Raw genomic sequence first — 13,257 nt, forward strand, 5'->3', positions numbered from 1 at the left:
ATGGCGAAAAGCTCAAGAAGCACTCAGCGCTCTAATAGAATGAGCCTTCACAGGGAAAGGAGGAACCTGACTCTTGATCGAATAAGCCTGAACAACCGTCAGCCTGATCCATCCCAAAATGGTAGCAGCGGACACCTTTGCGAGGACCGTCCGGAAGGACAAAGAGAGAGTCCCACTTCCTGAAGGACCCAGTAACCGTCAGATAAACCCTTACCGCCCGAACCACATCCAGAGAGTGCAAGGTAACTTCCTTGGAATGTTTAGGCTTAGGACATAAGGAAGGCAACACAATCTCCTCATTCAGGTGAAAATCCGACACCACCTTAGGAAGAAAAGACAGATTTGGTTGGAGGATCACTTTATCACTGTGGACCACCAAATAAGGCGAATGACAGGACAGTGTCGCCAACTCAGAAACTCTGCGAGCAGAAGTGATAGCCACTAGGAAGGCAACCTTCTGTGACAAAGAAAGCAGAGAAATCTCCCTAATATTCTCAGAAGGAGGCTTTTGAAGAACAGAAAAAAACAGATTTAGATCCCACAGAGATAACAAGGATCTCCTCGGAGGAGCCAGATGACGCACCCCCCTGAATAAAAGTGGGAATCAGACTATGAGTAGCCAACGGACATTGGCAGTAAAGATCTAAGGCCGACACCTGGCCCTTGACAGTGCCCAACGCCAAGCGCTGCTCAAGCCCTTTCTGTAAGGCCAAAACCCTTGCTACAGAGAACAAGCGAGGGGTCAGCTACATCGATTCACACCATGAAATGCACAATTTCCACGTACGATGATAGATCTTCCTAGAAGTCGACTTCCTAGCCTTCAAAAAGGGTAGGAAATCACCGAATCAGAGAGACTTCTATCCCTTAACACCTTGCTTTCAACAGCCAAGCCGTTAAAGCCAACGATCGTAAAGAGGGATGGAAGATCGGTCCTTGAAATAGAAGATCTTCCCGCAGAGGGAGACGCCATGGAGGATCCACGACCATTCTTACCAGTTCTGCGTACCAGGACTGCCGAGGCCAGTCTGGTGCCACTAGAATGACCGGAATGCCTTCCATCGCCACCCGGTGAAGAAACCTCGGCAGAACGAGCGGAGAGAAGGCATAGATCATGCAATACTGACTCCAAGGAGCCACCAGAGCGTCTGTGGAGTGGGCCAGAGGATCCCGAGACCTGGCCTCAAACCTCTGGACTTGTCTGTTGAGGCGAGACGCAAACAGATTCACCTCCGGAGTCGCCCACCAGGCACACAGGAGACGAAACACCTCCGGATGAAGGGACCATTCCCCTTGATCCAACACCTGACGACTCGGGATGTGGACTGCGGAAAGAGCAGGAACATTGTGTTCCGCCCACACTAGAATCTCAGCCACAATCTTTGGCCGCCAGGGCACTCTAGCTGCCCCCTTGATGATTGATGTAAGCCACAGCTGTGGCATTGTCTGACTGAACCCGAACCGGAGAGCCACGCAGCCGACTCGTCCAGTGAAGCAGGCAGAGCTTGATCGCACTCCGCTCCAAAATATTGATCGGCAAGGAAGACTTCTGTCGTCCGAAGCCCCTGGGCACAGAGCTTCCCCAGCACAACACCCCAGCCTGACAGGCTGGCATCCGTGGTTACCACTGTCCAAAACACCGGCAGGAAGGACTTGCCCTGGCACAGGACAGGTAGCTGGAGCCACCAAGAGAGCCGACTTTGTGAGATGGCTCAACCAAGTCTTCAGGTCTAATGACCGAGGATCTCTGTTCCATTTTTTCAGAATCTACTTTTGCAACTGTCTCGAGTGAGACTGAGCAAAACGGGACCACTTTGAAGGTCGAGACCAGTAGACCCAGGGCCGCAAGGAGGACTGATCAGTCTTACTCCTTCACTAGACAGAAACAAACAGATGTGCTGGGCTGTGGCAGTGAGGGTTATGCTTGGAGGGACAGCCCCGTGGGCGTGTACATGTTAAAAGTTTTGTTCTAACGTACTGCCTAGACTACTCCTGCAGGTGGCAGTATAACCCACTCAGCTCATGGAGATGAGGCTGCGGTCGGTCGATGGACGCTAGAGAAAGACAATATACTATATCCAGGTTGAAGTTTTAGTTCATAATAAACCAAATCACTGTGTGTAACTGTGACGTTACTACAGTGATTCTAGACATGTAATCTGAAGAAATACCTGTATATAATATAAATCAGCCAACACTATAGCATACAAAAATAATGCATTTCCTATTTGGCTATTATCTTAAATATTCTACCCTCTTAATTTTTAAAAGTATTTTTGACAAGGGTGATCTAGCCAGTGCTGCACTTTAGTCCTTAGCTTCTGCTAACAAAGAAAAACATTCTTTAAAGGACCCGGTTTCAAAATATCTTATATTCTAAAAAAAACTGCATGCAGTTAATATGTGAAGTCATTATTACCCTTGCACTGCTGTGCATAGAACACAGGCAAACAAAGATGTTCTAAGGCACATACCACACACTTCATACGTGTGTGGCCATGTCCCAACTCTGAGAGCCGTCTATAGTCCTTGGACCATCAGTTGTTCAGCTTTAGGTGTGGCACTAGAATGATCATACACACCAAACTTATTAAATATATAACCAAAATCTGTTTACAGTGCATATAAATTTTAACGTCCAATAATCGTATTCACACTCAAAATTCGTTTAACATGCACTCCAGTGCTCCATAATATTCAGCAAGTTCTCTTCCATATAACCGTTACATCTTCAATTGTGTGTATTACACACCACCCAAAAACCAGAAATTCACAGATGTGTTCCACAGTGATTTGACCCAACTCCCATCAATCACCACTGTGCTATCAATTTATTATATGGGACCTTAATGCCCATTCCCACAAATTTCTAATCGCCATAAACGGTCAGGGGCAATTAGCCGTTCCCTTCACCCCAGGGGTTAATTTCACTGTGGCTTTGCCTCCAAGGTAAGAATACACTCAAAACAAATAGAGGAAACTAACACTGCTTTCTCAATCTATCTTTTATATTAAAAACTCATTAACCGCTTGCCGACCGCCGCAAGTACATATACTGCGGCGGTCAGCCCCGGCCAGGCAAAGTGACGTATATATACGTCACTAGCCTGTCACCGGCTTGTGGATCCGGAAACCGGCTCATTCACTGAGGAGTCCGTGCGTGTGACATCAGGTCCGCCGGTCACACTGCGATCGTCGGTAGAGAGGGAGAAAGGCAGGCGGCTAATGTAAGGAGGAGAGGAGAGATTGGCGCAATCAGATGGTCAGAACTGCATGCAGTATCTATGCATAGAGCAAAATATGGCAAGGTGGGCTTCGGTACACAAAGTCCAGTGTGGCTTGCTATACACTTCGATGGCTGCCTCCAGTTAAGGGTGAAGTAACCCTGTATATTTGGATCATACAGGCGGCTAATGTAAACAAGCCGCCTGTCATTCTCCGCTGTGTAAAAATGGAGATCAAACGGTTCTACTATGTAGGACCGTTGATCTCCGTTTTTACAGTAGTAGCCATGTCCCATCACAGTTAGAAGCATGCCCCTAGGACACACTTAACCCCTCCCTCTCCAATACAGTTAACCCCTTCCCTACCAGTGTCATTTTTACAGTAACAGTGCATATGTATAGCACCGATTACTGCAGTAATGTCACTGGTAACCCCAAAAGTGTCAAAAATGTCAGTCAAGGGTCCGATCTGTCCGCCGCAATGTCGCAGTCCCGCAAAAAAAAAAAAATAAAAAAAAAATAAAAAATCGCAGATCGCAGCCATTACTCATTAAAAAAAAAAAACACCAAAAATGACAAAAATCTTTCCCTTTGTTAGTAAACGCGATAACTTTTGCGCAAACCAATCAAAATACGCTTTTTGCTATTTTTTTTATCAAACATATGTAGCATAAAACAAATTGGCCGAAAATGTTAAAAAATTTTGATTTTTAAATTTTTTTGGGGGGAATTTCATATAAAAAAAAATGTGAAAAAATTGATTTTTGTAAAATCTTACCGTAAAATCCTTTTCTCTTAAGCTCATTGACAGACGTAGTCCTCGTTGATTAATAACAACTCGGGTTATACTGCCCTCTACAGGAGTAGGACTAGACAGGAAAGAAAACGTTCTGGCCACACCCTAGGGGCAGTCCCAGAGGGTATATCCTCTCACTTCCTGCTACAGCAAATCAGTTATGTCACAAAGCAGTGTTTAGAGAATTTAACCCAACCCAACTCAAAAACAGAGGGGCGGGTACTACGTCTGTCAATGAGCTTAAGAGAAAAGGATTTTACGGTAAGATTTTACAAAAATCCATTTTTCTCTGTCGCTCATTGACAGACGTAGTCCTCGTTGATTAATAACAACTCGGGACGTCCCAAAGCAGTACCACAAATGAGGGGTGGGATAACAGAAATCAAAATCCAGAAGGCCCAACCGGAGCCAACCAGAAGCATCAAGGACTTATCGAGCAAAAAGATGAGACCTAAGTGAAAAACCCAACAAACCCTTGAGGTAGACCAACAGTCTCCTCAGATTGCGGCCTGCAGAACCTTGCGGCCAAAAGAGGCATCGGACGATGCCATCACATCAACTTGATAAAATGATGTAAAGGTATGAACCGACGATCAAGTCATCGCCTTGAAAACCTGGATCGCTGAAGCCTGATGGCGGAAGACCCAGGAAACACTAGGCGCCCGAGTAGAGTGCGCCTTAACAGGGAACGGAGGATTCCGACCCTTATAGAATAAGCCTGTACCACCGTCTGACTGGTCCATCTAGATATGGTCGCGGCAGACACAGGCAACCCCCTTCTAGGGCTATCTGTGATCACAAAAAGTGAGTCCGTCTTACGAAACAAGTTCGTAGTAGTCAAGTGTACCCTGATTGTCTGAACCCCATCCAAGGAGTATAATGCAAACTCCCAAGGATGGCTAGTCTTAGGACACGGGGAAGGTAACACAATATTTTTATTCAGATGAAAACTCTGAAAACCACTTTAGGAAGGAAGGATGGATTCGGAAGAAGAACCACCTTATCCCTATGAACCACCAGATATGGGGAACGACAAGATATGTGGCCAGTTCTGACACCCTGCGTGCAGAAGTAATGGCCACCAAGAAGGCCACCTTCTGGATAATGTAAGCAAGGGAATCTCCCTAATATCTTCAAAGAGAAGTTTCTGAAGAACCGACCACACTAAATTAAGATCCCAGGCGGTAAGGGTGCACGCACTGGCGAAGCCAGATGTCGCACCCCCTGGATGAAATTCCGCACCAAGGAATGATTAGCCAAAGGTTTCTGAAAGAAGATTGCTAACCCTGAAACCTGACCCTTGATCGTGCTCAAGGACAGTTTCTGCTCAACCCCTTGTTGCAGACAGACCAAGATTCGGGTCACCGAATAGGTATGTGGGGAAAATCCAAGAGATTCACACCACGCAATATAAGACTTCCATGTGCTGGAAGTCGCTTTCCTTGCTTTAACTAGAGGTAGGAATAACTGAAGCTGACACTCCCTTGCCCTTCAGTACCTGGGTCTCAATGGCCAGGCCATTAAGCCAGCGATTGTAAAGCAAGATGGAAGATCGGTCCCTGAGACCGCAAATCCTCCCTGAGAGGAAGTCTCCAAGGAGCGTCCGCGACTAGCCTCACCAAGTCGGCGTACCAGGCTCGACGAGGTCAGTCCGGAATTTCCAGAATAACTGGAATTCCCTCCACCTCTATCCTGCGAAGAAGTTCCCGCAGTAACTTGAGAGGATGGAAGGCATGCCATAGCTGATACTGCCCCCACGGGGCGATCAGCGTTTCTGCTGCGTCCGCTAGAGGATCGCGGGTGCGAGCTACAAACCTCCGCACCTTCCTGTTGAGCCAAGGTGCCAACAGATCCACATCCGGGGTGCCCCAATGAAGGGACAGTTAGTGAAAAACCTCTGGATGAAGAGGCCATACCCCTTGATCCAGAATCTGATGGCTGAAATAATCTGCCTGCCGATTTCCCACCCCCGGAGTGAACACTGCGGGGAGATCCGGAACAAACCGTTCCGTCCAACGAAAGATGCTAGTCGTTTCGATGGCCACCAGGACACTCTAAGTGCCCTTTTCTTGACATAAGTCACAACCGTGGCATTGTGCGATTGGATCCGAATCGGGCTGCTATAGAGCTGCTCGGTCCAGTAAATCAGACAAAATCTGATCGCTCTCAGGTCCGATACCCTTATTGGTAACCTAGATATTATCGGAAGGAATGACTTCCCCTGGTTGAGCATCGGAGACTCCCTGGTCCGCTCGCTCAACCGGATCCAATTGTCCAGGGAATCGGAATTCTGATTCCATTAGAAAAGAATCTCCTTCAGGAGAATTCGGGTATGAGACTGGGTATACGGTACTGCCTCTAAGAAGGCCACCATCAGTCCCAGCCAATTGACGGACAGCAACATCCGAATCGTTGACTGAACCTTCTGGAGTTTCTCCGCAAGGAGAAACTCTCTTGCCCAGGATGTATGCAACATTAGGCCCAGATAGTTCAGTCTCCTGGTGGGAACCAGGGATGATCTTTGGGAAAGCGAAGAAAACGCTGATGTCCTGCGATGATGGGGATCTAAAGATAGGCATCCTAAATGTCTATGGACGCCAGGAAATCCCCCTGATGCAGGGAGGCCACCACTGTTCGGATGGACTCCATTTTTCCCCAAGTCCAGAAAATGGACGCACCTTGCCCTTTTTCTTGGGCATTGTGAACAGGTTCAAATAGAACCCCTGAAACCGTTCAATGTTAGAAGGGAAGAATCGCACCGGTGGAAGTGATCGAAACTCGATCCTGTATCCTGACCGTATGACCTCGCGAACCACTTAGTCCGGGGTTCTGGCAAGCCATGAATCCGGAAACCGGTGAAGACATCCCCCCACCCCAGAGATGGGTAGGGGCGCATCAGGCTGTATTCTTCAGGCTTGGCTGAGCCGGACTTTTTGTTTAGCCGACCAGCGCCCTTTGAAAACCCTCTGAAGGGGCTTTGGAGGGTTTCGCCTTATCGCCCGCCCTCGCGGAACGAACAAACTCTTTATGAGCAGAAAAGGAAGGTCCTCGTTAGTTACGAGGTCCTCTATCCTAACAGTCTGTGGCAAGACAGTGCTCTTGCCCCCAGTGAGATCCTTTATAATCTCAACCAAACTAAATGGCAACCACTGACCTAAGGGTTGACCCTATCAGGGAAAAAATGACGTGGGATTCCGCTTCCACTTTTTCGATCCACCGGATCCCTAAAGGACGCAGCGTCCTCCAACGGGATAATGGTGGCTTTATTTGGAAATTGGTGAGTCCACTACAGGTGGTACCGTCTATCCTTTAAAGAGGGATTCCTCAAACGGATAGCGCCTAGCCATGCGTTTGGAAATAGCAGGGGTTCGTTTCAAAACGACCCCATTTGGGTAAAGGAAAATCCTTCTCCCTTTTGGTAGGCTAACCAGTACCAAAAAGGAATCTCAGTCTCAGCTACCTCTGCCGGTGTAACCTCAAGACTAAAGGTTTCCCGGACACAACTAGTGCATCCACCACTCTTGTGCTATGGCGGAGGCAGAAACGTTCTCCTCACTGCTGAGGAGACGTTACCTGAGACAACAGCCCCATAAGAGGGACCTGCAGCTGCATTGACCAGCTCCGAATCCGTATCTGAAGTATCAGATAAAAAATAGGGGTAGGCGGGGGTCGCTTCTTGACCCCCGTCCCTGACAGGCCACCTCCACCCGGGATACCAAAGACTCCAAAACTGCCGATAATGCATTAAAAACAAGTGGGGTACTGGAGGGTCCTGCGGCCACCTTGAGGGGATCAGGTGGGAATACATATGCGGCAGGGTCAATGATTATATAAGACATTTGCCAGCGACAAAAAAAAAATGACAAAGTAAAAAACTTTTTTTTTTTTTTTTTGTAATCCCCCAGTGCAACAGCGCCCCTCAGTGTTACCTGCCTTTTTGGACCCCACAGAGAGAGAGAGACCCCAAGGCTCATCCCTGATGCACAGAAGTTTTCTATCAGCTTGCTCAGTGCTGTCCTGTTACAGACAGGAAGTCTTTGGCCCTTTTTCCTGGGTAAAGGAGGCGGCTTCGCCCCTCAACACGCCTTCCGGCGCCTCCCCCTGGCTCCACGAGGTGTTTGGTCACCTCAAACATGGCTGCCCCCATGCTGGAGACACGAGGCTACGCCAATATGGCGGTCTCGTGTGATCTGCAAGACAATGGCGGCAGCCTGTTAGGATAGCGGCGGCTAGCAGCGGCCTGCGGGATGCTGTATTCGGCCTAGCGGCCTGCGGGAGTGCATCGGCCCCACAAACTTCACCCTGGATGGTGATAAGCCTGGCCTGCGGTACAGGACCCTGGCGGGCCGCATGCGGTCCGTGCCACAAAACAGTGCTGTACAGCCCGTGGAAGCTGGAGGAACTGCAGTACTCAGGCATAGGCATCAGCCTGTGCCTCTGACAGGTAGGATACCTTATACTTCAATAGTAACGCCCTTTTAGTGCTGCCACTGACTTCAGTCATCCTTACAGTCTTACAATGACTTTAGATCGTCAGCTCCCAAACCAAGCCTCCTGGTTATTTTACACAAAAATCACACTCAAATTGGGGGATCTGTGACTTATTATAGGATAGAGGGGAGATCCATCCTACCATCCCAGAGAGGGGCCCGCGTCCACCACAAACCCGACAAGGGGAGAGGGGGAACATACTACTCATCATACCGAAACCAGGCGGGCGCCAACTCCTGACAGAACCCCTCTCCACCGGGGTGGGGGGGCTGTCGACCAATATGGATGCCGTGACTCTGTTGGTCATTGGCGTCCAGGCGAGACGTTTAACTCGCAGGGTCAGTCCCTGTCCAGTGGGACTATGTCGCGGCCGACCCAGCGCGGAGCTATGGCCTGCACGCGCTCGTAGGCTGAACTGGGGTGACCACTGGATCTCAACATCCAGCCCGTCGCCCAGTTCCAGCTTACTTGCTTGAAGATCTCACAGGAAACTGGAGAAAAAAAGCGGTCTAAAAAATCTTTCTAAGAAAAAAATCCTGCCAGGACCGAAGTTCCTTGCAAGGCATCTAGGTCCTTACTCCTAACTAGACAGAAAAAAACTGATTTGCTGTAGCAGGAAGTGAGAGGATATACCCTCTGGGACTGCCCCTAGGGTGTGGCCAGAACATTTTCTTTCCTGTCTAGTCCTACTCCTGTAGAGGGCAGTATAACCCGAGTTGTTATTAATCAACGAGGACTATGTCTGTCAATGAGCGACAGAGAAATATTGTTATTTTTGCAAAATTTACGCTCTTTTTTTGTTTATAGCGCATGATCAAAAAAAAAAAAAAAAAAAAAAAAAAAAAAAAAAAAATCGCACAGGTGATCAAATACCACCAAAAGAAAGCTCTGTTTGTGGGAAAAAAAGGACGTGAAATTCGTTTAGGTACAGCGTCGCACGACCACGCAATTGTCCGTTAAAGTCACGCAAAAAAAAAAAAAAGAAAAAAAAAAAAAAATAAAAAATCGCAAAAAACCCCCTGGTCAGGAAGGGGGTAAAATCTTCCGGGGCTTAAGTGGTTAAAAACACTTACATGGTTAAAATCCAGTATAAACTTCAAATATATTGCACTTCCTCTAAAGTGTATGTAGCTGCTCATGACTTCTGTAGCAACATCGCTACACCACTCAGTGCCCCGGAATCCCTTAAAACATTTTTGTGAACACCCAAGGAGCTGAGGCGAGACCAAAGGGTAACACCACAAATTTATATAGTGCTCCTCTCCTATGGCAAAGCGAAGAAAACGCTGATGTGCGACAAAATATTGGGATATGAAGTTAAGCACCCTTGATATTGACAGATGCCAAAAAATACCATTGATGAAGGGATGCCACTACCGTGCGAATAGAATCCATTCTGAATTTCTGAACTCGCACAAAGCAGTTCAGGGCCTTGAGGTCCAAGATTGGACAGGCCTTGCCCTCCTTCCTGGGAACAGTTAATAGATTTGAATAACTACTTACCGTCCGCCCACCGTCAATTTACGTCGCTACTTTGACGCTAAATACCGGGGCGGATATCTGCCATAACCCCCGTATTTTTTAAAACGGTGGGCGATCGGCTTTCACATAAGGGTGGTCCCAGTGGCGGATTTGCTGCGGGATCACTCTTGCGGTGCGGCGGAAGAGGTGCCCCCCCCCCCGCCCGTTTTCCCAGCTTACCGGACCCACCGGCAGCGGGGAAAACAATCTGGTCCCGGATCCTCTGAGACAGGAAGTCGAGTGAGGGCAAGATGGCCCTCACTCGAGTCTATGGTCTTGGAGGACTGGAGCGACGGCAAACGTCATTGCCTAGCAACTGGTTTAAAGGGCCAAATTTTTTTCAAAGTTTTTTTTTTTCTCCTTTTTTAGTGTAGTTCTGAGGTCTTTTTGACCCCAGATCTCACAATAATGACATGTCATGCCTATTTCTATTACAAGGGATGTTTACGTCAACGTCAGTTCCTCTCTCTCTGTACAGGGCAGGCATCACCGCTTGCTGCATCGCTCCCAGGCTCCGCAATGGGACAGGAGAGTCTGCGAAAGGCAGCAGCAGCAGGAGGGGGGGTGGTACCCCCTTCTGCCACCTGTAGAAGCTATCGACTGGCTAATTAGCCACTAGGATCACTTCTGCATTACTAGGCTGAAAAGGGTGCGAAGTGGTATATCATATGACTAAGCATAAGTTTGTGTGAAAAGAGTCAATAGCAGCTTCTTTGTGTTCTTTCTGGTGTCACTTACTCTTGAAGATTCTACAATAAATGATTCACGAGGATTAACAGTGCTGTGCAGTGGTTTCTTTTGGATTTATTGCATTGCAGTGGCGAGCTAAGGTGAGCACCTATGGGTGGAGATTAAGCTGTTAAACCTCACCTGGAGACAGTATTATTTATATACACTATAAGCAGACTGTGATTTTATTATTTATATGATTGGTGTGTAAAATCATTACAGCACAGCACTTAATGTTTAAAATTCAGTTTGTGGTGGTATTCACTGATCAGTGCAGCCTAGCTACAATTCGGGTAATGAAGTTTTCGCAGGACAGTAGTAAAAATAATGGAGAGTTGTTCAGACCTACCCTAATAGGTCAATCCAATGTGAGTAAAACCACTGTATAAATGAAAGTATCATACCATGTCTTTGGTGGGCATTAAGGTGTTTGAGAGGGCTTCCACAAGCTCATATTTTTCAAGTAACATTAGCAAGAAGTTGTTTGGATCCATGTATGAAGCACCAATCTACAGAGAGCAGAAAAACAAAGGATTCTCAATCAATTCTGCCACATAAAATACAATCTTTATAAACAGTTTTTTACATCAACATAATTATCAAAAATATGATGATCTTATTAACATTCTATATACAGTCACCTTGCTTTATGATGTACATGCACCAAAGTAATACAGGCCTAAACGTTCTAGTTTAACACAGCTGAAAAAATTCTACAAAATGCACTGCACTTAAAATATGTCAATGTATTTCAGCACAGCCAACACAAGGATGCTAAAGCAGAGTATAGACTATTCAATTTTCTTTTCTTCCAAGAAGGAAAGAAAAATTTCTAGATTCCATCATTAACACAGTCAGTGTAGATGGGGGAAATCGAGTGCGGGGAGCCTTCCCGGCCCACAGAACACGATTACTGCTAGCTGCTGAAGCTGCCGGCAGTAATCAAATGTAAAAAAGCCAACAGACTGGTTATATCCCAGTCCATCAATGGCTCATACAAGGATCAAATCTCAATCAGTTAAACAGGGATCCATATTGATTCATGTATGTCTAGCTTAAGAGTCCTGCACTGGGTCAGGTACCTATTGCTTGCCCAACATGCCGAGCTGGTATTGAGCATGACAACCTGACTGAATGGAGTCATCTGGTACAATGATGAAGGCCTGATGGGATCAGAATTAAAATACCATAATTGTTCAAGGAAGCTTGTGCCCTAGCAGGCTCTAACCACAGTGATTTGTCACTAGGCATCCTCTGTGGTTCCGTCCTATGAAGCAAGGAGTTACTTCCAGGGCCACAGGTCACAGCAGTTACTGGTTAATGGGCAACTTCTCATAATGTGATCACTCTTATAGCAAGTTGTGGGCAAGGTATCAGAGCTATTTAATTAGGTTGAAAATAAATAAATAAATTAAGGCATGCAGCACCGTACTGAATTAAGCCACAACAAAATGAGTTAAACAAAACTGTGCATCCTCAAAACCCTTAGCCAATAGTGGATACAAAATTTAAAAAAAAGGTGAGCTCCAGTTGTTTATGCTCTATGTTACCTGGTTGGCTATGGTTAACCTTGGGAATTTTTTTCTGATATTTTCCCACCCCTCATGTTTAACACTGCTTTGGGACGTCCCAATGGTTAAGAAGAATCAGGAGCTGTGTATGTCAATGAACAAAAGAGAAAATTGGATTTTTTGACTTACCGTAAAATCCATTTCTCTGATGTTCAATGACAAACACAGCTCCTGATTCTTCTTAACCATTGGGTTATACTTCCCCCTACAGGAGCAGGGCACTGGGCTTGACTACACCTATGAGCATTCCCAGGGGGTATACACCCACTCTCAGCTATAGGCACTCAGTTTTGTTACTAGCAGTGTCAGAAGAAAGCCAACTCCAAAGAGGGGTGGGTGCTGTGTCCATCAGTGAACATCAGAGAAATGGATTTTACAGTAAGTCAACAATATACACACACACACACACATAGGTATGTATGTATGTATAATATATATATATTATATATATATATATATATATACACACACACACACACACACATACATATACATACACTATTACCAAAAGCATTGGGACACATACCTTTACACGCACATGAACTTTAAATGTCATCCTAGTCTTAGTCCTTAGGGTTCAATATGAAGTTGGCCAACCCTTTGCAGCTATAACAGCATCAACTCTTCTGGGAAGGCTGTCCACAAGATTTAGGAGTGTGTCTATGGGAATGTTTGACCATTCTTCCAGAAGCGCTTTTGTGAGGTCAGGCACTGATGTTGGACGAGAAGGCCTGGCTCGCAATCTGTGCTTTAATTAATCCCAAAAGAGTTCTATTGGGTTAAGGTCAGGACTCTGTGCAGGCCAGTCAAGTTCCTCCACCTCAAACTCACTCATCCATGTCTTTCTGGACCTTGCTTTGGGGATGGCCCTTTCCTGTTCCAACATGACTGCACACCAGTGCCCAAAGCAAGGTACATAAAGACA

General features: G+C 46.5%; 1 protein-coding gene across 2 annotated transcripts in view; it reads right to left on the minus strand.

The window, feature by feature from the left end:
* UBR1 (ubiquitin protein ligase E3 component n-recognin 1) overlaps nucleotides 1–13,257 on the minus strand; it is a 234,394-nt gene that overhangs the window by 115,328 nt on the left and 105,809 nt on the right. For both annotated transcript variants that reach the window (XM_082275496.1, XM_082275495.1), the window contains one exon: nucleotides 11,166–11,270. In XM_082275496.1, the coding sequence (XP_082131622.1) occupies nucleotides 11,166–11,270 (105 nt within the window). The remainder of the gene's footprint in view (nucleotides 1–11,165; nucleotides 11,271–13,257) is intronic.

Source organism: Pelophylax lessonae, assembly GCF_965119305.1.
Source record: "Pelophylax lessonae genome assembly, chromosome: 13".
NCBI classification, from domain to species: domain Eukaryota; kingdom Metazoa; phylum Chordata; class Amphibia; order Anura; family Ranidae; genus Pelophylax; species Pelophylax lessonae.